Source organism: Suillus discolor (assembly GCF_016758755.1).
Source record: "Suillus discolor strain FC423 chromosome Unknown F5147scaffold_29, whole genome shotgun sequence".
NCBI classification, from domain to species: domain Eukaryota; kingdom Fungi; phylum Basidiomycota; class Agaricomycetes; order Boletales; family Suillaceae; genus Suillus; species Suillus discolor.
In genome coordinates, this window is record NW_024541276.1 from 356,594 (window position 1) to 382,954 (window position 26,361).

Sequence of the window (26,361 nt, forward strand, 5' to 3'; positions counted from 1 at the left end):
GTCGGGTATTTGTTGTTTGTTGGCACGACATTCCAACATTTGAGCCCAGAGTCCCGAGCGTCAGAGTATATGGTATGAACGTTTGAACACGGACGTTCACTCATCTGAATCAGGGTGAAAATAGCTAGTAAGTAGTTTCTGTGATTTGATGCTTGAAGACAGAGTCTTCTTCAACGTTTCAACGCTTGGCAGCGGGCTGACGTGTGATGAGAGAGAAGCAGATTTGTCATCGATCATTAGGGTTAGGTATACAACATTAGGAAATCTGATTAACCCTAACCACAATGCGGGGTTCTGAATTTCGAGCTCAGCTTGTGGATTTATGCACTTTCGGGTCATGCTTTGCTTCTTTTAAATCCTTACCACCACCATGCCTTTTGCGGATGCCGCGCGACGAAATCGGTCTGTTGGATCCAATGATGGATATAACATATTTGTGAAAGATGAGTATCCCGTAGCCTTCTTTTTCCATACGAGTGTCAGGGAAGGGCGCGATGTACTCGAACAGAACATCACGGTATTATTTTGTTTGATGTAGAAGCCTCCAATTGCTGATTTTATTTTATTACTGTAGAGCCATGGCGGTTATGTATGCGGAGATGAGAAACGAGCCAACGTGATGTTAGTTGATGAAGAAGCCGACATCGAGCATATCCGCCGGCGCTACTACCGCTCACATGTCCTCTGGCAGCAGCGCGTCTATATCGAGTCCCGTGATTTTGTCCATCAATGCATCAGAGCTAAAAAATATGAACATCGTCCTCCAGCAAGGAAGGGTATGCCCGGTGCTCCGGGTGGGCGCGTGTATGACATTTCGCTTCTGCTCCTATGTCTCGTTTACTAATGCACCTATCAGACGCGTACCATTTACCGCAGATGATGATGATCATCTCGCATTTTACATTGCAACTGTCTATCCTGATCCTTCTGATGGGGGACGCACTGGGAATTCGTTTTACCAGGAGTTGACAGAGGAGCTGGTGCGTAATTAAATCTTGAGCATACACATCTTAATTCACAAGAATACTCTTCCAAGGCTGATGAGCCTGAATACAAAGACTGGGCGAAAAGGCACACATGGCAATCCTGGCGTGAGCGTTACAGGATGAATCGCGTGCGTTTTGATCCTATGATTGCCATGTATGCGGCGCAGCTCAAACCTGTGGCTCATGGTTTCGGTCACGATCCACGCTCGCGTCGCTTTAAAAACGGAGAGATAGCACACAGGGAGGAGGAGGAAGAGGAGAGCGATCAGGAACCGGAACAACAAGCAGAGCGTGGTGCTGGATCTGATGACTTGAATAACCGGGTGCCCGACGGTATTCCACAAGCCCGTAACCAAGTTCAAGACAACGATATGCGCAATCATGAACCTAGTGCTGCACAGCCTCAATTGCGCAGGCGGCGTCGCGATGATCCTGATACGTCTCAGCGTGCAAATTTCCAAGGGGAGTCGTCTCGGAAGCGACAGCGTGTGGCCAGTCCAGCTACACCATCAGAATCTCGCACTTCCACTGTGGAGAAGGGACGATGGGGTAGTGATCATGGTAGTCCTGGCCAATTTTCGATTGGGAACGATAGAAGATCACCGGAAGAAAGGAGTGTCGCGTGGGGGGCGCTCGATGGTGCGATTGGTTTCGATAATGATCAAATGCCCCAGTAAGTTTTTTTTTGTACGATGTATCACAACTATTTAACTAGTCACTTTACGGTATTTATTCTGGGCAGACTCAATGTGTTACCAGTGCCGCGATCACCTGAGCATGACGTTCCACAATCCGATGAGCCATTGGCTACGCAGCAAACCCTAGTCAATTCGCCCACCAACGTACGATCCAGACAGGTTCCGAGTGCTCGAGCTACTGCTGTGGTTGTTCAAGCGGCATCGATGAACTCACAGGCTATTTCAATTGCACAGCCCCTGCGAGCTGCGCGAAGGCCACCTTCACGCCGTGGGCGAGCCCAGCGAGAACAAAGCCTCGCTGCCGGCACCGAAATTCAGTCACAGGTTAAACGTATACGGACGTCGAGCAAATCTCGCGGTAATCAACCTGCCGTGGTCGCTTCTGACGCACCATATCGCCACACTCGGGCGAGATCGCAGTCAGTTGACCTGCCTCCACAACCTGCACCGGCATCGAAGCGTCAGAGAGTAGTTTCGGCGAAGGGGAAAATGAAAGAACCGGAGCTAGAGGAGGTTACTGAAGAAGATGCCGAACGAAATTTGGTCGAAGGCGATGATTCTCAAGCTCACATTTACGAGGATGTCGGGTTGGACAGTCAAGGATCACAGATTTCAATTCGTCGCCCGGAGGCCGAGACATTCCAAGAGCAGCAGGATGTGGAGGACCACCTTCTGAAGGAAGGGAGTAGTCTCTTCACCGACGAAGAACAATCTGACGAGTCTTCTGATGAGCAACAAGAATTCACAGCGGACTCTTCATCTGAAGATCCTTCCGACTCTGATGATGCAGCCACCCATAAGAATCTCCAGCGTGATGGGCAACGGCTCAATAGGATGGCAGCTGCTGGCTTCCGCACTCGTCTTCCGAGTACCTCAGTGTCAGCCTCAAACAAGGCCCGGATGACCACAAGATCATCTGCAATTCGAGTCACACGCCATGCGGCCTAAGTTCCTCTCTTCCCTTCTCCAGGCACCAAGGCGATTACCATATTGCAAGAGAGGAGAGGGAATTAACATTAGTCATTAATCAACGTTGTTTATATATCACTTAGAATCATTATTAAGCCTAATCAATTGATGATATGCGCACGGACCATCCGGAGTTACTGGATTCGGAGTGTGCTTGATTGACTGTTTGTTGCTCTCCACATTCCTCGTTAGCAAGCACGAAGACGAGCTCGTTCATTTCCCGCCTCACTCCCACATCCTTCCAACGTTTCCTTGTTGATCGTGCGGTGTCCCGTAAACCCAATTGCTTTCGAAGAAGATGACTAACACATCAGCAGGATCAAAGCGGTCTTGGGAGGGTCACGCAGCCGAATCTCACTCGCACAAGAGACACAGAGACGAACCTAGAGACTGGCGGGATGTGCACCTAAAGTCTCCCACAGATAAGCGTAGCAAATCTAGCAGTAGCAGACGAGACAGTGTCGATAAGCGGGAGCCTAGACGGTCCAGAGAAGACTCGAGGAGGCCTAGCGACCATTCTCGAGACTGGGACAGAGACAAAGACAGGCGCGACGACCGTGGTCGGGATCGTGACCGTGAAAGAGACCGTGATCACGACAGAGAACATCGCCGTAGAGAAGACAATCGAAAAGATGAATATCGTCGTCGAACTCCACCTCGGAATCGCCGTTCACCTGCACCAACCAACGGACATTCTTATCAAGCTAAGGACTACTCAGACAAAGAAGAAGGCGAGTAAGTATCAACGCATCCAACTGTACGAATACCCTTTCACACCACTTTTTTCTGTCAAGAATTTCTCCTACGCGTAGCGCCCGTGCAGTATCTCTGACTCCATCCACACAAACTCCCTCAGAGGTCACTCATGTTCAGAAGCCGGTACAGCCTATTGCTCCTCCACAACCTGATCCAGAACTTGATCTCGAGATCGATACAGCTGCTGCAGAGGCAGCCGCTCGAGCCGCTCGCCGTGCCAGGCGTCAAGCCCTTTTAGCCAGGGACTCCGGGTTAGCTAGTGCTAATAAGAGCGTCAGCCCCAGCCCTGGGCCTAGTAGTGCGGTCCAACCGCAACCTGTTGCATCTGTGTCTGATACACTTCAGCCCCACAGTGCTGTCGATACTTCCGCAAGTTCAACAGCCGACACCTCTAGAGTGAGGCATGATTCAATGAGTAAGGTTCTCTTCAAAAAAATATCTCGCGTGGATTAATGTATTGTATCATGCAGGCAAACGAGATTCTGCATCTCCACAACCAGATGATAGTATCTTTGAACTTGCTAAGGACGAGGATGATGAAGATGTTCGTGCGAAGATGCAAGATGGTGCACCAGATCAGATATCTGCTGCCGACTATGACCCCAGCCTAGATCGCCGAGAGGACGAACAAAGGCGAGTCCTCAAAGACGAACCCATGGATGTAGAAATTATTGAGGAGGAGGAGGAGGATGAAGAGGACGATGTCGATGACATGTTCGCCGCAGCTATAACCGAGAAGAAGCGAAAGAAAGTCAAGAAAGTTGTTGTATGCCTTCACTATTTTGTCCGTCAACGATGTCTGACCTTGTATACAGAAAAAAGCAGCACCCGCCCTTATCACAACTACGTTAGACTCCGCCTCGGATCATGAGGGTTATTACCAAGTTATCCTTGGTGAGCAACTTGATGGTGGTCGGTACCAGGTCTTCTCCTCTGTTGGAAAGGGAATGTTTGCCAATGTTGTCCGGGCACGCGTTCTTCAAGATGCAGAAACCGGCAAAGAGGTGGCCATCAAAATCATCCGGAGTCAGGAATCTATGTTCGTACATTTTCGTTATATGATACTTCTGAGTATGCTAACGCAACATCCAGGCATCGTGCTGGTCTGAAGGAGGTGCAGATATTGAACAAGTTAAAACAGGCTGACCCAGAAGACAAGAAGCACATCGTCCGGCTAGAGAGAACTTTTGAACACCGCGGACACCTTTGTCTTGTGTTTGAGTCCATGAGGTTGGAGGTTCTTTAATTTCACTCCTAGGTGTTTGACAAAAATTCCTCTAGCATGAACCTTCGAGATGTTGTGAAGCGCTTTGGAAAGGATGTCGGTCTGAACATCAAGGCCGTCAGAGCTTATGCACACCAACTTTTCCTTGCGTTAAGTCTTCTCAAGAAAGTCAACATTATGCATGCAGACATCAAGCCTGACAACATATTGGTGAGATTCGATTTAGCTCTGGCACCTGTCGATTCACTAACGACAAATTCAGGTTAATGAACAGAAGACGTTATTGAAGCTGTGCGACTTAGGCTCAGCATCAGATGCGTCGGAAAATGACATCACCCCCTATCTTGTTAGTCGTTTTTATCGTGCGCCTGAGATCAGTACGTTGCTTATACTTCTGTCGAAGTTAAAAGCTAACGTCATTTTATTTAGTCCTCGGAGTCCCGTATGATCCAGCGCTCGATATCTGGTCCATTGGGTGCACACTGTATGAATTATACACGGGGAAAATCCTTTTCCCTGGCCGGTCGAACAATCACATGCTTTTACTCATGATGGAGCTCAAGGGAAGGTTCAACACCAAAATGATCAAGAAGGCGAAGTTCGGAGAAATGTATTTTGATGAAATGGGCGGGTTTGAGAGCGTAGAGACGGACCGTGTCACTGGTGCCGTGAGTCAATGTGATCCCTTATTAATAATCTTTCCTGTCAGCTGATTGTTCTACCAGAATGTTGTCCGCAAGGTTCACATCTCCAAACCTAGCCGTGACCTCCGCGCCCGTCTCATGCCACCTGCATCAGTCAAGATGAAGGATGACGAGATGAAGTTGCTCACCTCATTTATCGATTTGTTGGACAAGTGCATGGCACTTGATCCAGCAAGACGGATTACTCCCAAGGAAGCGTTAATTCATCCATTCATCAGGGGATAGGATTGCCATGAGCATCTTATCTCGGACCTGTACTACGTTCCCGTGGCGTGTATTTATATTTCTCTTCTTGTTCTCATCAGTATAAATTGCACCTCTGACCTGTCTGCTGGTCCAGGTGTGAAGGTATGATGATAAGGGAATCTCATCACTCCACACGTAAATGAAGGGTATATATACTTATCAATGTGTCGATACTTCTCCAATCACGCGGCAACAGTCATGACATCTCGTTTGAAACGTATGTTCTCTCGGAAGGGTGGAGAGAGATGAGGTGATCACTGATATTAAACCTGCGACAGTCGGAGCGCTCCCTACATTCGATGAACTGCCAAGTTTTCATGATTTCAAGGGATGTGCATGGGATGTATGGGGCAAGGACGATGAGCTAGGCACGATTAACTTACTCACTCCCGAGGTAGTGGCACAAGCTGCTCAGGAGGAGATTCGGTGCGTTTATCTCACAAGAGCCGAAATGATATGATAACCAATCATGCATCTCGTTGTCAATGATAGCCTAGGGCGTACAGTTTCATTGAATTGGTGCGAGCAATACGGCTCCCGCGTAAAAGCTGAGCCTTACAATACTACTAACCAGGCCAATCCACTTCCCCTCAAGGGTAAGCAGATGATCACCGCGTTTTCTTTCAGTGTTCATTGATCTTCGCTTGCAAGCCCGTTTTCGAGCGTAAGATTCCATCAATCACTACCTTCGCGAAGTACGGCCCCACCATACCTATCCGGGATGACGTTATCCATATAGTATGTCCCATTCAAGCCCGACTGACGAATGGCATTTCACTTGACTAAATTTGCAGAATACACAATCGGGTTCTCAGTGGGACGGTTTGAAGCACTATGGGTTAACAGAACACAACGTGTTCTACAACAAGTATATCGATTTCGTACATCGAGGCTTCGACAGAACTCACGGATCTTGTTAGCACTCCCGCCGAAACCCTCTCTGAGGGCGAAATGGAATTACACGACCCGAGTGAGATCGATTGTTCGAAAGTCAAACTTGGGATACACAGTAGGTCCACAAACCCGCTACCCCGTATAGTATGACTGAGTACTATCTTTAGACTGGGCCAATCATGGTATATGTGGTCGCGGCGTTTTCCTGGATGTGGTAAGGTATTATACGGCCAATGGCGATGCCCTACCTTACGATCCCTGGACAAGTCATCCGATCACCGTTGCCGAACTGGAGGACATCGCGAAGAAACAAGGGGTTGAGTTCCGACAAGGCGACATCCTTCTCTTGCGCGTTGGATTTATCCAAAAATACTACGCGAGCACTAATGAAGCAAAGGCCAATTTGAGAGGCGGCTCGGAAAAGGAAACATTGTATGCAACCCCGTCCGTATCCTGACGCCCCTTTCGCTTAGCAAAACAAAATACAGCGCTGGAATAGAACAAAGTGAAGATATGAAGCGCTTCCTCTGGTATTTTGTTATCAGATGTTACCAAATAATGGCCTGATTGTGCCTGCAGGAATAATCACTTTGCTGCTATCGCATCTGACCAACCATCTATGGAGGTGAGTTCCCCGCGGGTACTATCGTAAGCCTGACCAGCTAATTGCGTATTAATAGTGCTGGCCCGCGCCAATGGGAACGCAACTTCACCAGGTCAGTCTAGCCACTAGCATTATCGCTGCGCTAAATTCCCGCGACCTCGCAGACGATTCTCGGGTAAGTTTCGGCCCTTCCCAAAATATTTTCATCCCTGACAATTGCGGATGTAAGCCTCTATGGGATGCCTATTGGTCTGTACCTCATAACAATCTTCTGCATACAATTTTTATTTCTACCCAAACAGGCGAATTATTTGATCTTGAAGCTCTCTCAGCGTTGTGCCAAGAGACAGGTCGCTATACGTTCTTTTTCACGTCTTGGCCTTTGAACATGTCAGTCGGTTTCCATTCTGCATGGAGCTGTATCTCAAATCAGTGTCTTTTTCCTTGTTCAGTCTCGGCGGTGCCGCGAGCCCCCCCAACGCTGCCGTGAGTATCCCTCATAAATATATGTCCTGTCACGTTAATAATTGTTTATAGGCATATTTCTGAGCTGTCCTTAGTTGACACAAGTTCCTGGTAGCTCATGTGGTCGGCTGAGGTGTAAGTTTGTGAAAGTTGAGATGTCAAACGAACATAGTTGTGGTTATATGAATGTAGCTGTCACTGCACAAAGGGTTGCGATTGACCCTACGCAATGTATCTTTGTAGAGATGTTACCCTGCTGATCCAATCATGTCCACGAAAACTAAATCTTCTCAATCCTCAGGAACGTAGAATTACAAAAAATATATGGTATTTGTATGATAGTGACATACTTGCTTGTTTGTACTTGAGAGCGTTTCATATCGTCATGATCAATAGTATACTTAGAATAATCCTACGCGGAAGGATACCATGTATAGAACCAAGGTACAGCATCAAACAGAACAAAATCATACAGCCAGGCTATGCCGTCTGCCGTCATCAGCTTCAAGTGCACGACGGACGGCACTTTGATGTGCGCTCCGTCGACGCCCCTCAACGTTAACCCAACCATTAATGTTCCCGTATTCGGCATCAGCTTGGGCACCTTCGCTTTCGTCGTCGTCTACTTCGACGTGAGGGCGTGACTTCTTCCTTTTCACGACAGTATTTGCGGTAGCTGAGGATGACGAACTCGTGCCGGACGAAGAACGAGCAACAGGGATTGAAGTCTTGGACTGCGAAGACCCTTCTGAGGAGGGTCTGTGCTCAGGATCATCATTTTGAACACTAGTTGTGGACGATCTCTTCTTCAGCCCTGGAGCAGCTGTAGGCTGCATTGGTGGACCATCAGGTTTCCGCATTTTCCTAGTGGTTTGGACAGTGAGTCATAGCGAAATTATGCAAGGGATGGGACTTACGTGTTGAGCTTGGGCTCAGCATAGTTGACACTTTTCCGTGTACGACGTTCGCGCCCTCCAACAGGGGCTTCTTCAGAAGTAGAAGCACATGGCGGAGGGACCGGACTAAAAGATGTTCGAGGTGTCGGCAACTGAGAGATCTGAGATGTCGTTGTAGGAGTGGTGGCTGGCGTGGATAAGAAGCTCCGGGTTGTTGCCAGCGACGTGACTCCGGATATCGGCGTTGTTCCATCCGTATCAGGCGTGTGCTGTCGATCCCGATCTGCAAATCGATCAGTTAGAGAAGACATGATCACATGCGTCCGCATTTCGCGTTGCCTAAACGTGCGCCGTACCTGGTGCATTAGTGTTTAACAGTGGTAACATAGCACGGCTTCTGGGTGAGTTTGTGACATCCTTGAGGCCCGAGTACTCCTCGCGTCTTCGTCGTTTCCTTTCCTGCACTCGTGATGAAGTAGTACCCTCACCCTCTTCCGATGGTAACTCTCGTTCAACCTGCTTTGTCTTTTTCTCCTTCTCTTTCTTTGCTGGTAGTACATAGTCCAAATCATCATCCTGAGTTGGTGGTGGTCCCGATTTCCCGACAGCTTCTTGTTCCTCATCGTCCTCAGCCAAACCAGCCTCCCTACGAGCAGGAGACCCGAAGGCGGGACTAGCAGCTCTGGGCGGAATTATCCTATCACCATCCGTACTTACACTGAGAAACCCACCCTCCCTTCTCCCTGTTTTCCTCTTGTTTGACGACCCTCGTTCTTCTGCAGGAGCTTGCGGTGGCGTTGGTAGTGGCGGAGGCGAGGAAACTCGGGCGGGTAATGGCAGGCGAGATGCTGCAAGTCTTGACTTGGTTTTTCGTCGAATAGTAGGACTAGGTATACGCTCTGCCTCCTCTTCATCTCCTTCCGGAGAAGAGGCCAATTCTTCGTCTTCGTATATGCCTGGTACGTTGGGCGCACGTGAAAGTTTGGGCATTTGTGGTGACGCATTTGGATCTATGAGCGGTCGACGAGCTCTAGACGCTGGCCTCTCTTTGGCGGGAGAAGCTATCCCAGGAGCAATACCAAATGACTGCCGCAAAAAAGTCAGATGTTTGACCAAATTAGCAGTCTAGCTGGATCTCAGCGACAGCAGGTGGGTTCTCGGGATATGGGACTCACCGCAGCATCAGCATCAGCCATTATTTTCCTGGACTTTTCCTGCTCTTTCTTCAGTTGTGCCGCGAGTGCAATCTCGGATGCTCGTAGTCGAAGGTTCTCGACGTATAGGGTGGATATTTGAGCGTTAAGCTCCTCGATGCGGACGCTGAGAGTCGAATTAAGTCTGGTATCGTACAGTGAGCTGTTTTCTAATTAGATTAAACTTGACAGGGCGACATACTTGGTGATGTGCTTATTGGCAAGCAGGAATTTCTTCTTAACTAAATACCACAGACGTTAGTCGGACCCAGGGTGACATAAATGACATACAGTTTTCAAATTCACTGAGAGCATCGTTCTGACGGACATTAAGGGAAAGGCGTGAGTCTCGCCTGCTCATCGTGGGCGGCGACGAGGACAAGCTCTGTGGCTGTCCCGGTCGTGGTCGTAGTTGGGTCCAACACGCGCTGTTATCGAACAATACCATATCCACGTGATCAAGACGCGTCCCCAATATGGAAGTTCGGTATCTTACTTTGCCTCAAGGCAATGATGGGCGCATTCTTCCCTTCAACTTTCCTTCTAGGGCCCAGACTCGATTTTGAACTATGTTTTCTTCCTAGTAAAGCAACAAGTCGCGACTAAAATACACGAGAAGTGGAGTACAACTAGTCAGCAGCTTGCACGTTCGCGGGTATTGCCTAAGGCTATGTTGTGATAATCACTGTTCCTGGCTGGCTTCCAGTTCTTCCACTGATGGTACATCACGCAACCACCCACAAAAGTCAACATCCTTCTCCAATAATTCACTAACACGGTCGACATGTCTTTCCACATCAAACTGGGAACGATAACCCCCTCCAAAGACGCCACTACTCGTCCCGTTGTGACCTGAACCTCCAGCCTGGGTGGAGGTAAACTGCGGAAGAAACGCGTTTGGATTTTGAGCGAATGACCGCATTGGGCTGACAGGCGAGTGAAGAAGGAGGTTGTGATTGGACGTAGGGGAATCAGACGCCCCCGAACCCGGGGTTGAGAAGTAAGACTTTGCAGGCGAAGGGTTTTCCTTGGCGGCACGTGGTGAAGGCTCACTCTCGGCACGAAGTATATTTTTCAAAGGAGGCCCCTGACGTGGCTTCGGTTGAGGGGTGGCTGCCAGTAACTCAGTGAGAGTAGGAAGTCTGCCTTCACCGCGAGGGGAGGTTGGAATAGCTGCACGTTTCGACGTTACCTCTGGCACATTTGCCGATTCCGTCGGTGGTCGAGAGCGGATTGCTGAATTTTCTCCATGGGGGGACTGTAACCGTCGCTTCTTCGAATTGGAAGATACTATGTCATGGAGAGAAGACGGTGATAGAGGGCGTTTGTTTGTTTGTCGCCCGTCGGAATGTAGCGGAAAAGAAGGGGATATATCAACAGTATAAGGATCTTCCCCGAGATGATTATGATCGCCATCCCTGGGAGTTGACGGATGTGAAATAGATGATGATGAACATACAGGGTAAATCGGCGGGGGTTTTGTCCGAACAGGCACCGCGGCGTTATGTCGTGGCTGCGGAGTTGAAGTTTCAAGCTGTGATGGGAAGGATGGAGGAATATACGGCTAGGGGCAAGGTAAAACAGAGACTGATGAGTTCGATAAGAAAAAAATACCTGACTTTCGCACTCACCGTTTCTGGAAAGTCTGCAATCTTGGGCAGATCCCCACCAGAAGCATGCAAGGACTTCAGCGGGGTCTTGAGGCTAGCTTTTTCTGGCTCATCACCGCTAGGTTCCGTTGGTAATTTGGAGCTGCTAGCGGTATGGTCACCTTTGGGATCTCCGTGGACCCGAAAATTAGAGGGACCATGTCTATCTGAACGTTCCATATTACTCTTCTTACCAGTCACGGTTGTAGCATTACGCTTTACGACCGGAAAACTAAGCGACGAGGGATGGCTTTTATCTTTCAGCAATGTCAACTTCATCCCTGACTTGGAGGCACCTGTGAGTGCTGGGGTAATGGATACGGTCTTGCCGACAACCGATGCGCCTTCAGGTGTGGAGATCGTCGCTTGCCACTTTGCCACCTTCTCCTTGACATTCAGCATGGTTTTGGGCGAGACCGTTGCTAGCGCTTGAATAATTTCTACTGGCGGCTGATAGGGAGCAAGATCTGATCCGCGGAATGGTGCAACTGCTGTTATCGAGACGTTGGTGGGATGACGAGATTGCTTGGCATTCCCTTTCGACGACCTCGCTTTTGCCCTATCTTTCTCTAGCTTCAACCATGTTTCCTCGTCATCTGGTAGTATCCATTCCGCATTCTCAGCTGGATTCCAGCGTTGGTCTAACCCAGTCATACGATATCGTCCCCTGACACAACCCATCTTCAACTTCGCACTGACTTGGGTCCATTTCCTGTCCCCTGTGTCTCCTCTTGCAGCGTCAACTGCCTCGAGGACAGCGTGTTTCAAGTCTTCAACGTTTGCGTCGAACGAGGGAGAGCTGGGCCTTGAAGAGGGTGCAAGTACCTCAGGTTTGGTGGCAAGAAAAAGGTGAATGTCGCGTAGAATCTCGGTAGTGGACAGATAATTTAGTTTATTGGATGAGGACGCGCCCTTCCACCCTGTTGATTTGCGTTCAAGAGACGGTGGGAATACCGGTGTATAAAGCGACATTGTTACTATAAAACACCGTCAAACTGAGTGTCCTGATTAATGTTAGTGAAACGGTCCGCAGCGAAATTGTTACAAACTAATGAGTACGCCCAGATTAGAAAATTTGGAGGGAGACCAGACTGATTTCCCCTTGAATCCCTGCCAGTCGGTGTTGGATCGTTGTGTTTGCTTGGTGTGTTTCAGTTAGCAAGTCTGAAGGCAAGTTGGAGGCGGCACGTCAAGCGCAAGGTGAACTACGCACAGCGGACTTTGAAATTCCACTGTACACCCGCCACAAGTCCGCCACGGTCAGTCCGCATTTAATTCTACACGATCAAGCCCATCAGCACAGGCAAGCAAATTTACGCTTGCGAGCACTGCTCACAATTAAAATGTCTCACCGGCCTACATACTCACGGAAGTTTGCTTGCATCACCAGTGTTGCTTCGCAATGTTTGTGGACAGTGCCACATAAATCACGCTATGATCAATTGTGAGCCTTGCAGCTCTCACACCTTACCGCCTCACTATACTAGAACGAACGTGTTAGTAGGAAATGGAACTTGTAATCAATAATGCTTATGATTCCTCCAATGTGTCCTCGAGTGTTCAAGGATGGCTAACTGACGCCGCCGCCACAGTGGCGTATTGATCACATATGCAAGTCCCGCGACTCATCTCAGTTTATCCTATACGCCCACAGGTAGGTTACCCTTGGCGGCGTGTCCAAGAGCTCGATATATCGACTTCTCCGAGGTCGCAACTTCTTACACGGTCCCTGACCTGACCTATTTACTTTGACATTAGCGGAGCTCGTTATCCACGAGATAACTCGTTGATCATCCAGATTCTCTCCAGCGCATCTGCCACTCAGAATCAGAATTTAATTTTCATCCCAAGACAATGGAACGCATACTGACAGTGAGTGACAGCGTGACATTGGTGTGTAGGTGCCTGAGTTGTGGAGTTAGGTTTCTGTAACTCTCTACCATCCACCAAAGGATACCTGTTGTTAGGTAAGACTACGATTGGCGACGGAATCGTACCTCGAATATGCCTACATGCGCCCATGCCCGGTTCTTCCTCGGGGCTCAAACTCAGCTCAAATATCTATTTTTTTTAACATTCTGTGGGTAAATTCAGGGTTTAAAATCATCCCCCTCGGTTTTAGGCATGCACCATAATAGAGTCCTCAAGGTCATTCTCAACGACGACTTTGTCTTCGTGTGAAGTTGGAGCGAGGCTGTATAGCTGCGCAGCGCACAGTCAACATTAATGACGCTCAGGAGAGCCTCGGCTTCTAAGCAACAGTGTTCCCTCTGCTCCCGCTCCCACTTAAACTTGGACAATCAGTCAGTTGAACTGAAGGCAGTATTTATGTTTACATCGGTCGCGATAAATATAGCGGTCCTGATTCCTGAACAGCATGACCCACAACCTCACCGGTCATACAAGTGACACAGGAGACCTTCAAGTCCGGCTCCTTGACGCCAGCCACACACCGAACTCAACCTTTTTTCTCAGCGTTACCAATCCATAATACCAATGAGCGGTGACGACGAGACACTCCAAACTGATGATCAAATAATTTCCACTGCATTTGATTGATCGAGAAAAATGTAAAATATACGTCAAGGCCTAAGCAAAGGACACCCTCTTGCGAGGTGCACGATCCTGTGCGGGGCTTGACTTTTGATGGTCCGCGGGGCCCGGGCGCTCCTTGCGCATTTTTACTTTCTCCCTTTTCAGCCGAGCCCGCTGGATCGCAATGGTAGCCTTGACCTCCTCCTAGAAACCGCGTAAAAAAATAATTGCACCCTACGCACAGTCTTTGATGATTTACCAATTTCTTTTTTGTCCTGCTTTTTTGATGAATACGCCCGGATCGGGGCTGACCAGCCTACGAATCGGAATGATTTGTGATGAGAGGAATGTATCGGGGAATTGACAGACTGGGAATGTGATGCACCTACCTGCGGTTGATGATGTCTCCCAGCCTTAAGCAACGCTTTATCCTCCTGTGAATTGCCGATTGACACCGCTAGATCCAAAGAATCCTAACCGTAAAGACTTTCATGAGATAATTTCTGGCCGACGATCGCGAGTAATGCAAGCGCTGTGTCAGAATGAGCGCCCTACCTTGCCGTGTTCATAAAAAACTTTCCTCTTTTTCTCCTTCAATGTTGATAGTGGGGGTGTCACGACAGGCGGTCCTGATTTCGTCATAACATGGAGTTTCCCGTGTCAACGGAGGCGCGGAAAGAGGAGGCGTTCAAGTCCAGCGTGACGGAATCAACTTGAAAAGGATTCAGACTGATGACTCAGCAGAAAGTTAGTAACACACTGAGTTACACAACCTTCCGACGACGCAATCAATCGCCTTTGAAGCGCCACCGGGTACCAGCTACAAACCAGCTATCAATCATCTTTTGTCACACTGCGCGTCTGTTCATCATATGCAGTAACAGGAGATTGGCGTAAAGCAACCGGTAGACAACCAGTCAACAACCAGATTCCAATGGAAACGACTCATAGGATTATGTGACTATTTTTTCAGCATCTGATTCATCTGCGGTCCCGTTACAGTCAAATGCAGGGGACAGCCTGAGTGCACCTTCTATGAATGCCGGCAACGGAGGGTCGCCAGCAGTACGACATATTCCAATTTCACACTTGCAGCTCAAGCTTTCTCTTCAATCGTTATACCAGGGTAACCTAAGTCATTCCCGCAAATCAAGTAGTTTAACTTTCTTCAGGTATTGACAGGATGCAATCTAGCCTTATTTATGGGTGTCACCAACTTTACTTACTTCATGCCGCAGGTGTGACCGAATCTGGAGTTGATCCCCGGGTTCAAATTGTGCCCGTTAGGACCTTGTTCCTCATACGATTAGTCGTTCTCGAGAAAAGGTCCTGCGAAAACGCTATCAAATGACGCACGGCAGTACCTCTCGTTTTGGATGGCTGGCGACCTGTTCTTCTTGTGCACAGATGGCCACCAAATTCAAAATGCATAATCCGCTTTAGCACCCTAAGCAGACACGCTACGTTCATTACATTGCCGTGTATGCTACATAGCCTATCGGGGGATAGATAAAAGGGCAGACAGTTCTTCGTCAAAGATCACCCACCAATCGACTAGAACACTTCTTTCTACAACACTCATATATTCACCAACCACCCTCAACTACTATCAACAATGTGCTGCTGGAGACAGTATGTGCAGTCGTCAAATCCTTCCATGCTTTACTGACCCTCTCTTCAGCGTCCGCAATGTTTACCTCCGCTGTGGCCACGCCATGAACCTCGTAAGCCTCACACGAATGACTCTTAGCGACGTGGCTAACGTCAATGAATTTCCTACGTCAGCCTGACGAATTGGTGAGACATCACAACACAACGATACCAGCGATGTCTAAAAGATTTTGCAGATCGTCTGCGACAGTTCCAGGTGCAAGTTCGGCCCCAATCACCCCGCCACCTGCCTCCCACCCACGTGCAAGCAAACTTGTGCCCAATAGTGCGTGCACACGACTCATTTACGATTACAATGACTGACTTGCATGATGATGAAATTTTTTACTTCTGCTCCACTCGCATTTCGGACAACGCCACTCTGATAACTCGTCGGATCATTAGTCGCCAATACCCTCAACAATATTGTGAGCTCGTGATTGTTATCTCTCGCTGTTGTTTCTAACAACAGACATGATAGCGCCCAACATCAACAGATTCTGCCCCTCGTGTGAGCAGGCTGGACGCCGCTGAGCGCCGAATGCCGAGCATCATTGTGAATATCTTATCTTGCACCTTTAATTCTTAGAGCCCAGGCCAAAGACCTCTTTCGTTAATTATTCCATGTGTCATATTATTTATAGTGTATCACCTAACATCGGGATCGACTACGTGTACAGTTCGCTTTCTTGTTACTGAATATCGAATGATCTGGGATTTGTTAAAGTTTGTCCGACCGAGGAACGTTGCATGAAGCCCGGATAATCAACCTAATTGGATGGCGCTGTGCCGTAGCTCGCCCGAGTCAACAAATGAAACCTAAGAGCGGAATGCGTTTTAGGCCACTTACATACAGAATGATCCTCACGGTCCCTTGATCAAATGCGATGAGCCGGGGGTCGCATCATCGTGGCGTACGATGGTTGAACAACAATAAGTATTTTTTTAAGGTTACAACCGCAGTCTGATTATTCTTTAGCTTGGCGTCAGACTAAGTTTGTACGGTTTCATATGGGTTTCTCTGGTGAAGTAATGCTGTTCCCGCAGTATATGCCGCTCTGTTACTCCCCCTTTAAATTATCGTAAATGATTGGTCTGAGCAGGCGGCCGTCGTGTGGTCAGGGCACGCGGTACACTCTATTTGGACATGGCACGTTGATAGGCCTTTGCCATCGGTGGGACTGCCGTTAGGATACGGCCGCCAGTCAGTCTTGATTTAGGGTCTGCGTGGTGAAGCGCTTCATCAGGACGAGATTCGGTTGACAGGTTAAAGACAATAAAGGAAACAATGGTGCTAACTCTGTGGGCGCTGAGCCATATCCTGGGGGATAATCCGTAAACCTCATCCAATGGTTTCCGTTCACATGTACACATCAGGATGTCCGTGAACTGCCGGGTAGCCGAGCTGACAGCAGATAGCCATTAATGGGGTGTCCGTTACTTTTGACGGTTGGATTGAATAATCGCCTAGATTCTGCCAGTAAAGCCTGACTAGTACTGATTGTGTTGCAAACGCTTCGTGCGTTACTAGTTGCTGTAATCGCACGGCCGCGGAGACTGAAGTTGTAAAAACTCAGACCAGTACCATGGAGATCTCGAGAGAGTACTTAGATGTAAACGTCATGATGATTTACGTACCTTTTTAGGCAGCCCTGAACTCGGCCTCAGCAGGATAAGCGGTTTTGAATTCGATAGCCTTCATAATAATTACGGTGGACTGTGTGTCAGGTACTACCCTCAAAACCTAACGTGGGAATCCTCCAAGTCAATAATGAGTCATATGACCATCCGCCGAGACGGGTTGACAGTCACGCTACCCCGTTTTCGACTGAATATTAAAAGAGACCATCCGCCGAGATGCAACTGTTGACACTGTCTACCGTTTTCAATTGAATGTAAGTAATCATTCACCGAGTCGGAAGTGTTGTCGCGCCACTGACTTCGATTGAATGGAGATGACCATCTACCGAGACGGAAGCGTTGTCGCGCTACTGTTTTCAATTGAATTGGAAGTGACCATCTGCCGATACGGAAGTGTTGTCGCGCTACTGTTTTCGACTGAATGGAAGTGATCATCCACCGAGACGGAAGTGTTGTCGCGCTACTGTTTTCGACGGAATGGAAGTGACCATCCACCGAGACGGAAGTGTTGTCGCGCCGCCGTTTTCGATTGAATAGAAGTGACCATCTGCCGACGCGGAAATGTCGACAGTGCCTCAAAGATCGGCTACTGCTTTCGACTGAATGGAAGGTGTGCACTGCTTCCCTATGATACGGTGCTAATAATTAATTGTACCCCCGATCTGAGAGAGATCCAGCTGAAGCCCGCGCCTCGGCAGTTGCGCTGGTCTATTTTCTTCTGAAATGGAAGACAAGGAAAGTCTTTGCCAATAGCGGTTTTCATCAGGTGATATACGCATCGCCCAGACTTGTACGAATAAGTAATAGTAAGCTAGAACGGCAAGATTCAGACAAAGGTGCCTTGTTCTTCAACTTCTATCAAATTATAACCCGTGTGTCCCAACCTTACTGATGTAGCGCCAGAATTGTGGCGAGCTGGCGCTGCTCGTGGGAATAGTCAGCCTTCATCAATTTGTCTAACACCACCAGATATTGTAGGATTTGTCCTGGGAGTGCTGGCTTGCAGCGTAGAGCAAACTAAGTACATCGGCGGTACCATGACGATATATCTGCGAAAATCAAACCATCAGTTACAGATGGAGTGACGAAACAGTAGGCGTACAAAGTGACGTGAATTTCATAAATACGTCCAGCTACGTATGCCTGGTCTAGTAATCATGTTTTGTCTCATAAAAGTTTAATCTTTCATCTCCCAGCTAATCCCGCAGCCACATCCACCCTTCGCCTGGGGGTTCTCCGCGATGCGAAACGAGCTCCCTATCAGCTCGGTAGCGAAATCTATTGTAGAGCCGTTGAGAAGTCCGAGGGAGACTGCGTCGATATAGATATTTGACGGAACAATGGCGGGATGTGTGAAGTGGCTGCTGATCCGATTAGAGATAACGCAACTTATTGTGTTGTCAACGCACTAATCTTCCACATTTCGTTCAGAAGCAAGCTCCATTGTATACTGGTAACCGTGGCATCCTCCTGACTCCACTGCAATGCGTAGGCCTGCACTGGGAGTGTGTTCCCGCGTAGCTATAGATTGCAGTTGCTTCGGTTCCATTACAGTTCAGAAGACGTTAAGAGTTTATGAGAAGCATACGACGCACCTCGGCAGCTCGGTTTGTAAGTTCTAGCTTGATATCCTCTTTGGGTATTATGTCCAAGTCAAGCTCCTGTGCTTTTAGTTCATCTGCAGTAGGAACAGAAGATATTAAGGCGGCGGATTTTGGAACATAAGTGGGTGTTGAGGGGGCTGCATGCATGATTGAGGAGGATGCGAACGACCGCGTCTTGTGCAGGGCGGAGCCAGACTTCCATCTTGTTATCGGTGTTGAGACCATCCCGGAGCGCATATAAATGTCTGCGGCATGTCTTATGCATGTCGACACCAAAAGTCCAAATCTCGGTGCGCTCATCGTCGTTTGTGCGCAGAGGTCGCTGTCAGTGATGATGACATGTGTTTGGCCATCGCTGGAACCGAAATTGACCTCACGTGATTAATTATAGTTGTTCCGTCTGAATCCGTCATGTCCTAGTACGTATATGACCGTTTATATGCCGTTATCATAATTTGTGTCATTCCACGGACTCCATGCTCCGCGTCGGAAACAAGTCCGAACTCTCAGGAGGCTCTTCATGATCATTGCGTGACACTCTTGAAGTTTGACTCCCAACTTCAACTACATACGCACGAAATGGCGACCGAAAGAGATCCGTTAATCTTGAATGAAGCACAAGACCATCGTCCGCCTGGCCCTCGAGACATTTCAAGATCGACGCGTTACGGAATTTTGATTGGTCTGTGGTCCGCGACTTTTCTTTCAGTGAGTTTTTTCATCCAACAGTCTTTCTGTATTTTCTGATTAGTCGTTAGTCTTTGAACAGTACGTTGAACTTTCTATTCCGACTCATGAGTTGTGTAACTCTCATCAAAACATATCCAGCAACCCTAGTCGCTACCCGTACGACGTCCTGGCTGTTGCATTTATCGGAATACTAATCCGACGGTTCTGTCACAGTGCTACCATCTATCTCCTCTGACTTCAACAAGTCAAATCAAGCTAGCTGGCTTGGAACATCGTGAATACCGGATTCTTCGGCCCGAAATTCTATTTTCTAATACTTTATCTTAGGTATTTACTTGCGGTCTGTACTTTTACACCTTTATATGGGCGGTTATGCAACATTATGGGGAGACGGGGTGCAAACCAGTTGGCTGTATGTATTGCCGCGCTGGGTACCCTGCTTTGTGGCTTCTCTACGAGCATGGAGCTGTTGGTTGTTGCACGATTTGTACGTTCCTTCATTGATTTCATTTCACTCTTTTGTGACATGCTCCTCCAGCTATCTGGCATGGGAGGTGGTGGTATTCTTACGACCTGCACGTGAGACAAACATCGGCCAAACTATTCAATTAATTACTAAACACGACTCATGACGAGTTTAGGATCACTACAAGTGATATGTATTCCATGCGGGTACGTTCTACTCCATCGCCTTCACCGTTATCGTTATATCAGGAACACCTATAGTCAAGAGGGCTTGCGCAGGGGGTACAAAGTGTGTTTAATGGCGTCCGTTTGGTTCCACCACTTTTTGAACCTGGAAATTTACAACTTATATTTAGCTTGGCATGGGTCTAGGAGGTCCCATAGGAGGTCTCATAAGTGACCGGTAAGCGCATCCGCCTTATCTTATTTCCTATCTACCATGCATTTTAGGTTTGGTTGGAGATGGGCGTTCTTGATTCAAATGCCCTTTTTTGTATTGTCGCTCGCTCTTACGACCTACAACTTGCGATACGTCACCCCCGTGAGCGCTTGAAAATTTCCTAAAGTTGTCACCCATTCATACCATATTAGGGTAAAAGCGGAAATACCAAGGACGTTCTAAAGAGAATCGATTATGGCGGCATTTTTTCCCTTCTACTCTGCGTGAGTCAATACTATCATGTGTAGATTGTTCTTGATTCCTTGCAGGTTGGATCATGCTTGGTATTCTTGAGTATGAAATACAACGAGGATCTCCCAGTGAGTGATTATTCACATGAAACATCTAGTTAGTTGACCTTGACCAGTGGTCGAACCGATGGGTATACGTGCCGCTGGCTCTTGCTTGCATTTTCTCCGTAGTTTTTATCTTGGTAGAGTTACTGGTTACCTCAGAGCCTATCATGGCGCCATTCCTCTTGAAACAGAAGGTCCCTGTTCTTGTTGGAGCCAACAACTTCCTTGTATCATTGTGCAACTTCTCCGTGATGTATTTCTTTCCGATGTGGTTTCAGACAGTGGCCTTGACAAGTGCATCGACTGCGGGTATGTTAATGTTGATTCGTTTCAATTTAGCGTTAACCGCAATCTGGATTATGGATAGGCCTGCATCTGATGCCGAACAGCGTATGCATGTCAGCCGGGTCTTTGTTTGCCGGGTTAGTGGACGCGTCGTCGTCATTTTGTTTTTGATTCTCATCAGCCCCAGATGGATGATGCACCGCACTGGGAAGTATAAACTCATCAACCTTATTTTTGGTTTCTTCCCATTCATCGGGATCACTCTCATCACGTTGTTGCGGAAGGATTCCGGACCACTGCAAATGTGGCTGAGCATTGTGAGCGCCACCTTGTATTCTCTGATTGATGTATGAATAATTAATGCCATATCAGGTCCCACTAGGGTTTGGCAACGCCATCGTGTTACAGACAAATCTTGGTGTGTAGGATGTTGGTAATCGGCTATGCTTTAGGTGGCTAATCATGTTGCACACAAATAATCAGTTGCCTTGCTCGCACACCTCCCCGGTGGGTTATTATGGTTCCTGTGCTGAAGTTTTCAATGATGTAATATACCATAGAGAGCTCGATGGCCGTCGGAACCGGTTTTGCTCAACTTTTCAGAGGCATAGGTCAGTCGCTCCTACGGTTCCTGGTAATCAAATACTCACTGTTCCGGTAGGTCAAGTGGGGGGCGTTGCCATTTCGTCAGCGCTATTCCAGTACAAACTTGACTACGAGCTTCGATCCAGAATACATGGTGATGGCGCAGCAGAGGTGAAATGTTACCCTTTAAGCAGTACACCCCAATGCTAATGTTTTTTCCATCTAGATTGTGAGTCGGATCCGGCACTCAACTACGCTCCTGGGCGAGTTGCCGCCAGATTTGCAACACGCAGCAAGAGAGTCATATGCTATCGGTCTCCGTGCTGTGTTCACGCTTGCTGCATGCTCCGCACTGCTAGCGTATTTCGTCCGACTACCTGTACGTTCCTAGCCTGTTTTATTTTTTCGGTTCTCTGTTGATGGTATCACGGTTTAGATTCCTGAGAAGAATTTAGACAGTCCGCCTAAGGAGACTGATACCCAACCTAAGTCCATCAATCCCGGGGCTGAATCAAGAGCTCTGCCTCCTCCCCAATGGTCGCCACGCCGTGGAGAACGGGGGGTATGAGGACACCCTGCCGTTCCTTTCCAATCACGAGTCCATTTTCTCCGCCCTCGAGCCGACAGAATGTACATATATGAGGTTAGAAAGCGCTTCGATCGGAGGTTCAGCCAGACAGTGATACTAACTTCACATTAATATCTTTATTCTTTATTCCAAACATAGAGTAGAAGGGTCTTGCATTCCCGGATGTCTCCGTGGTTCTGATCCTCGACTTCTCAATGTCCCTTGTACTTCTCCTCATCAATCAAATCACACCCAATCCCGTTCCTCCTAATCGTTCATGCAGAACCTGTACCGTACCCGTCTTGAGCTTCATATTCGGGAGATGGTTTGATAAGGGGTTATGATAAAATATCGAGTGGCGCAGATCTTGATTCGGAAGACAACCATTTAGTACTAGTGCGCCGCTGCACCTAGGGTTGGTTATGGTCCCCGAGAGTTCAGGGAACAAACAGCCTAGCTGTTCGTTGGCCGATAGGCCCGAGAGATTAAGACCGCCGGTAAGCAGAGGAAAACGAGCAAGTCAGAAATGATGGTGGTGGGCGGAAGGGAAAAAAAGCAAGTCATGACTCGATGTAGCGAATACTTTTATTCTAGAATGCGAGCAATAACACGTACAAAACGAAAAAAATAAATTAATGGAACAGGGCAATCTACTGCGATATGAAATCAGCGCGGGATATCAGCAGTCACATGCGCATGTGCATACCACGTTTGGAGATCTTATCAGGCCTCGAGGTCCGAGAAATCATCCGAGTCATCCTCGTCTTCTACGACCATAGCTACATTCAAGGGTGATTTGCTGGTAGATTCACCTGTGGATGTCGAGAAAATATCATCAGAACGTTTCCCCAAGATCTTCGAGACTTGTTTTGCTTGAGTAGAGAGAGATCGGAGGATCTCGCATTCGTTATCATAGATGGCTTGAGTGTAGTTGGTGTCGTCTGCGACTTCGGTCAGGTTACGCCGGGAAGCAAACCATTCTTTCATTTTCTCCAACTTTGCATCTTCTACCCCCAGGAGCTGTTTGCTCTCGACACGGGATGCTTCAAGGAATGCTGTGTAACGCTCGGCCTCTTCAAGCTCCCACGTCGCTGTCAACAGACGTTGGCGCGCAGCCTCGCGGGAAGCCAGCTTCGCTTTGAATGCCTTGTACAGAGTTGCGAGGCCCAATTGTGAGAGGCCTATCTCCACTAGTTGCTCATTCTTGCAATGATTAAACATGAGAATGGATGAACGATCGTAAGACAAAATGCCTGTTCAGTTTCTTCGGGAGTGGATTCTGGTTGGCGTATCCTCCCTGTTACACGAGCTGCAAACCGAAGCTGGGCGGAGAGGGTATGGCTTATGTTTCCTGGCCACGAAGGGAAGCATTCGCAGGTGGAGTATCAGAAGGCCTAAAAAAATAGGCTCTCTTTCGCAGCTGGAGGACTTGGTGCTTCATCCGTGAGGAGGAGAGAACTGTGTGGCCCAGTTGGAGTTAGCACAGAGGTCATCGATTCAAGGGATAAGTTAGAGTTTGTCTGCCTGGATAGAACACGGATTCCGGATGATAAGCCTCAATATTTGGTGAAGTCGAACGCAGATGATTCAACAAGAGTTTCATCGATGGATGCTCAATGCTTGATCGAGACCTCAGCCTGTAGCGGTACCGAAGTCCGGTTCGGTCCGGTTATTGGCCCTCTAGATGCGAACCCCGAACCAGACCATCAGTCGCGGAGGGCGAACGGCCCATTTGCGTTAGTGACTAGGCGCGCATGGTCCATGGAAGGAGGTCACGATGTAGAAAACAGGTGTCGAGTCTCGCCTCGGTTCACAAGCGTTCGGTTCGAGTCCAGAACGCGTTCAAGCGCCCGAACGCCCATTCGCGTTAGTGACTAGGCGCGCATGGAAGGAGGAGGTCACGATGTAGAAAACAGGCATCGACATGTTTGACAAGGAGATTTGATATCAGTGGCACAGTTTTTGACAGACACAAACAGGCAGGTACGCGGCGGCAGCGAGCAGCGGTCGCGTATCCCCGTCCCGGCGGGCGTACAGGGTTCCCGTCGGACCGACCCTACGAAACATGTGAATGTTTAAAAAAGTGCTTTGCAGATCTGTGGAACTATCCATGGACCATATGTATAGCACAAACCAAGAATCATGGGACCGGAACTTAAGTAGGGAATCGTGGGTTTATTCGGGTTTAATTTTGTGTCGTAGCGAACGACGTGTGCAATGTTTGAGTCTAACTCAAATATTCCACCCTTGGTGGGCGTGTTGTGGTGTTCGTCGTTGGTAGCCGCGACCAACGCACCTTTCACGTGTCAGGGATTGATAATCCCTCCTTTGGAGCTCCGTCCTCCTATGGTGGAGTAACAGCCTTCTAGCTGGTTAGTTTGAGTTTGTCCTCTTTCTAACGCCTCGCTAGGTAGGTTTTTAGTTAGTATTCTCTCGTATTACTCTTTCTAACCTTTCACGTCGTCTCGCTAGCTAATTTTTGAGCACCCTCCACTCCCACCTGCTAGCGATCGTTCCTTCCATTTTATCGTTAGTTTGGGGCTCATACTACTTATTTGCGGCGTGTGTTGTTGGTCTCAAATAGCAGCCAGGCTCCTCTGCAGTTCTGGAGGAGCCGAATTTGGTTATTTCCAGCGTTTGCACGCTTGTCTGAATCCCGCGAGGCCCATTAGTAGCTTTGTGTATTCGTGGCTTGAGGTGGCGTTCTCCGCGAATAGCTGGGTTATGGTCCGACGTGGGGTTTACGACCTCAGGCCAGGCTCAAGATGTTTTTTTTTCAAAAGAAGTTAGCAGGCTTGTGTATAAAACGTTAGTAGCTAGCAACTCACGCTCTTTATTCTGGGAGGCAGTTCTTCCGCAGAGGAAGAAGACCGCCGTTTCTGCTGATTAGGATAAAAAGGGACATGGGTAGCACGAGGTAACAAGTAGTACGCAGCAACATGATGGGATTGCGTTCATGATAGTCTGCTCTCGCAGCCTATCACAAATCTGACGTGACAGATATACAAGACCCGTAGTAGGTATGTGAGTCCATACAAAATGAAACATGTGGTAACTCTAGATCTATAACAGTATCTAGAGCAAAGATATGACTCAGTGAAGAAAGAAAGAAAAAAGAAAAAAAGAACACAACAATTCAAGTGAAAAAAAGAAAGAGCACTTGCACTCATATGCATATGAACGAAAGAGATGAACGCAGCACCTCCAAATGAAGCGATCGGAAGTAGGTTTGAAGGTTTGAAATTCCCCCGCATGACATCATGATCATCTTAGACTCTTCCTCATTGTATGTCGGCGCTCGCCTTCGACGCAGACGAAGCTCAAAATGACATCTCCGGTAATGGTCAGACCATGCGGGGTTATATGTAGTAGCCCGGGATTTGTTCTTGTTGATGGTGTGTACGTGGCAACTGGGGCTTGCCTGCTATCGTTGCTCGCCATCTTTGAGAACAAGATCAATATTGGACAGCAAGACACTTCCTGTAGTGATTCTCACCAATGCTGAACCTTCATGGAACGTCCATTTATACGATTGCCCATTTAGTGCTGTGAATGTTCTTGACCTAGACAGAAAGGAAAATAAGACGACTGCGGAAGATTAAAACAATGAAAAAAAAATCATACGAGCTGAAAAAACTGCTTTTGTTGACATATATCTCGTGTCCGTGTACCACAGCTGTCCCAGGTCTACCAGACTGCCACACTACCCTTCCAATCTCCACTTCACTCTGCCCACCACCGACTTTCTTGACGGTAGTCGTAAATGAGCTGAGATATGTGTCGATGCGATACACAGCACGACCCTCTGGGGATAATAAAGCAGTGTTAAACGGACTGTCCGTAAGAAGTGAATAATTCATAATTTGGACGGTTCTACAGGCAGTTCAGTTTGGGGCGCTGTATGAGCTGTACTTATCGGTGTGTGCAGAGTCTGAAGAGCGTGTGGCGAGAGAAGCTTGAATTCTGCCACGGTGGGCGCCAGCTGTCTCCGTGCGCACGGGCACGACATGTAGCGTTGAATTTTTAGGATTTTCGTTCATGAGAGCTGGGGAACGATAACATAGCTGACATGGGTGCTAAGAACAACGTTGATGAATCCATCAAGTCCACATCTACTCGTGTTGCGACGCGTGCAAAGGCAGTGTGCTAGTGATGCTGTGATTGGATAGCATCCCTTGGGAATCGATCACGCTTCGAAAGAACCATTTCGGCTTCGGTTCGGCTTGTATTTCGGGATTGAGCGTCGTACCTGTTCTCGTACGACATATATGCTCCAAGTTCAAGTTCAGTTGACAAAACTTCCAGTACGCTGAGCCTT

General features: G+C 48.2%; 10 protein-coding genes across 10 annotated transcripts; 4 read left to right on the forward strand and 6 right to left on the reverse strand.

Moving 5' to 3' along the window:
- Positions 1 to 363: 363 nt before the first annotated feature.
- Positions 364 to 2,777, forward strand: F5147DRAFT_696263 (uncharacterized protein). Its single transcript, XM_041437428.1, has 5 exons — positions 364 to 517; positions 575 to 804; positions 857 to 980; positions 1,037 to 1,659; positions 1,729 to 2,777. The coding sequence occupies exons 1-5, from the start codon at positions 371 to 373 to the stop codon at positions 2,630 to 2,632; spliced, it is 2,028 nt and encodes a 675-aa protein (XP_041292616.1). The 5' UTR covers positions 364 to 370; the 3' UTR covers positions 2,633 to 2,777.
- A 174-nt stretch (positions 2,778 to 2,951) lies between these two features.
- On the forward strand, positions 2,952 to 5,563 carry F5147DRAFT_577152 (kinase-like domain-containing protein; the record flags this gene model as incomplete). Its single annotated transcript, XM_041431382.1, has 9 exons — positions 2,952 to 3,388; positions 3,448 to 3,824; positions 3,880 to 4,175; positions 4,225 to 4,448; positions 4,502 to 4,639; positions 4,691 to 4,844; positions 4,897 to 5,011; positions 5,064 to 5,302; positions 5,360 to 5,563. 9 exons carry the CDS (start codon positions 2,952 to 2,954, stop codon positions 5,561 to 5,563), a joined length of 2,184 nt encoding a protein of 727 aa, XP_041292617.1.
- A 92-nt stretch (positions 5,564 to 5,655) lies between these two features.
- Positions 5,656 to 7,823, forward strand: F5147DRAFT_180356 (uncharacterized protein). The gene is made up of 16 exons (XM_041428426.1): positions 5,656 to 5,801; positions 5,863 to 6,010; positions 6,077 to 6,103; positions 6,159 to 6,180; positions 6,236 to 6,322; positions 6,379 to 6,452; positions 6,505 to 6,593; positions 6,646 to 6,910; positions 6,967 to 7,008; positions 7,058 to 7,103; positions 7,159 to 7,194; positions 7,247 to 7,257; positions 7,312 to 7,331; positions 7,385 to 7,472; positions 7,535 to 7,568; positions 7,620 to 7,823. The coding sequence occupies exons 1-16, from the start codon at positions 5,747 to 5,749 to the stop codon at positions 7,629 to 7,631; spliced, it is 1,056 nt and encodes a 351-aa protein (XP_041292618.1). The 5' UTR covers positions 5,656 to 5,746; the 3' UTR covers positions 7,632 to 7,823.
- A 35-nt stretch (positions 7,824 to 7,858) lies between these two features.
- F5147DRAFT_613064 (uncharacterized protein) lies at positions 7,859 to 10,052 on the reverse strand. The gene is made up of 6 exons (XM_041432476.1): positions 9,928 to 10,052; positions 9,839 to 9,878; positions 9,619 to 9,781; positions 8,800 to 9,568; positions 8,465 to 8,726; positions 7,859 to 8,411 (listed from the first exon to the last, which is right to left on the reverse strand). Exons 1-6 carry the CDS (start codon positions 9,995 to 9,997, stop codon positions 8,015 to 8,017), a joined length of 1,701 nt encoding a protein of 566 aa, XP_041292619.1. The 5' UTR covers positions 9,998 to 10,052; the 3' UTR covers positions 7,859 to 8,014.
- A 140-nt stretch (positions 10,053 to 10,192) lies between these two features.
- Positions 10,193 to 12,560, reverse strand: F5147DRAFT_696271 (uncharacterized protein). Its single transcript, XM_041437429.1, has 3 exons — positions 12,335 to 12,560; positions 11,268 to 12,280; positions 10,193 to 11,200 (listed from the first exon to the last, which is right to left on the reverse strand). Exons 2-3 carry the CDS (start codon positions 12,255 to 12,257, stop codon positions 10,319 to 10,321), a joined length of 1,872 nt encoding a protein of 623 aa, XP_041292620.1. The 5' UTR covers positions 12,258 to 12,280; positions 12,335 to 12,560; the 3' UTR covers positions 10,193 to 10,318.
- Positions 12,561 to 13,810: 1,250 nt separating this feature from the next.
- F5147DRAFT_837215 (uncharacterized protein) lies at positions 13,811 to 14,462 on the reverse strand (the record flags this gene model as incomplete). The annotated part of the gene is made up of 4 exons (XM_041444050.1): positions 13,811 to 14,024; positions 14,080 to 14,136; positions 14,210 to 14,293; positions 14,376 to 14,462. 4 exons carry the CDS (start codon positions 14,460 to 14,462, stop codon positions 13,875 to 13,877), a joined length of 378 nt encoding a protein of 125 aa, XP_041292621.1. The 3' UTR covers positions 13,811 to 13,874.
- A 3,826-nt stretch (positions 14,463 to 18,288) lies between these two features.
- On the reverse strand, positions 18,289 to 19,015 carry F5147DRAFT_745874 (uncharacterized protein; the record flags this gene model as incomplete). Its single annotated transcript, XM_041439793.1, has 3 exons — positions 18,289 to 18,472; positions 18,521 to 18,648; positions 18,707 to 19,015. The coding sequence occupies 3 exons, from the start codon at positions 19,013 to 19,015 to the stop codon at positions 18,289 to 18,291; spliced, it is 621 nt and encodes a 206-aa protein (XP_041292622.1).
- Positions 19,016 to 19,294: 279 nt separating this feature from the next.
- Positions 19,295 to 22,158, forward strand: F5147DRAFT_745875 (major facilitator superfamily domain-containing protein; the record flags this gene model as incomplete). Its single annotated transcript, XM_041439794.1, has 19 exons — positions 19,295 to 19,427; positions 19,619 to 19,679; positions 19,733 to 19,892; positions 19,944 to 19,984; positions 20,047 to 20,077; positions 20,132 to 20,173; positions 20,227 to 20,273; positions 20,321 to 20,411; positions 20,462 to 20,533; positions 20,579 to 20,629; positions 20,659 to 20,914; positions 20,973 to 21,027; positions 21,078 to 21,207; positions 21,263 to 21,308; positions 21,451 to 21,501; positions 21,552 to 21,646; positions 21,702 to 21,854; positions 21,912 to 22,037; positions 22,075 to 22,158. 19 exons carry the CDS (start codon positions 19,295 to 19,297, stop codon positions 22,156 to 22,158), a joined length of 1,725 nt encoding a protein of 574 aa, XP_041292623.1.
- Positions 22,159 to 22,412: 254 nt separating this feature from the next.
- On the reverse strand, positions 22,413 to 23,456 carry F5147DRAFT_180571 (uncharacterized protein). Its single transcript, XM_041428427.1, has 2 exons — positions 22,750 to 23,456; positions 22,413 to 22,696 (listed from the first exon to the last, which is right to left on the reverse strand). The coding sequence occupies exon 1, from the start codon at positions 23,262 to 23,264 to the stop codon at positions 22,767 to 22,769; it is 498 nt and encodes a 165-aa protein (XP_041292624.1). The 5' UTR covers positions 23,265 to 23,456; the 3' UTR covers positions 22,413 to 22,696; positions 22,750 to 22,766.
- A 1,743-nt stretch (positions 23,457 to 25,199) lies between these two features.
- F5147DRAFT_180584 (uncharacterized protein) lies at positions 25,200 to 26,271 on the reverse strand. Its single transcript, XM_041428428.1, has 3 exons — positions 25,668 to 26,271; positions 25,540 to 25,606; positions 25,200 to 25,484 (listed from the first exon to the last, which is right to left on the reverse strand). The coding sequence occupies exons 1-3, from the start codon at positions 25,901 to 25,903 to the stop codon at positions 25,308 to 25,310; spliced, it is 480 nt and encodes a 159-aa protein (XP_041292625.1). The 5' UTR covers positions 25,904 to 26,271; the 3' UTR covers positions 25,200 to 25,307.
- Positions 26,272 to 26,361: the final 90 nt, after the last annotated feature.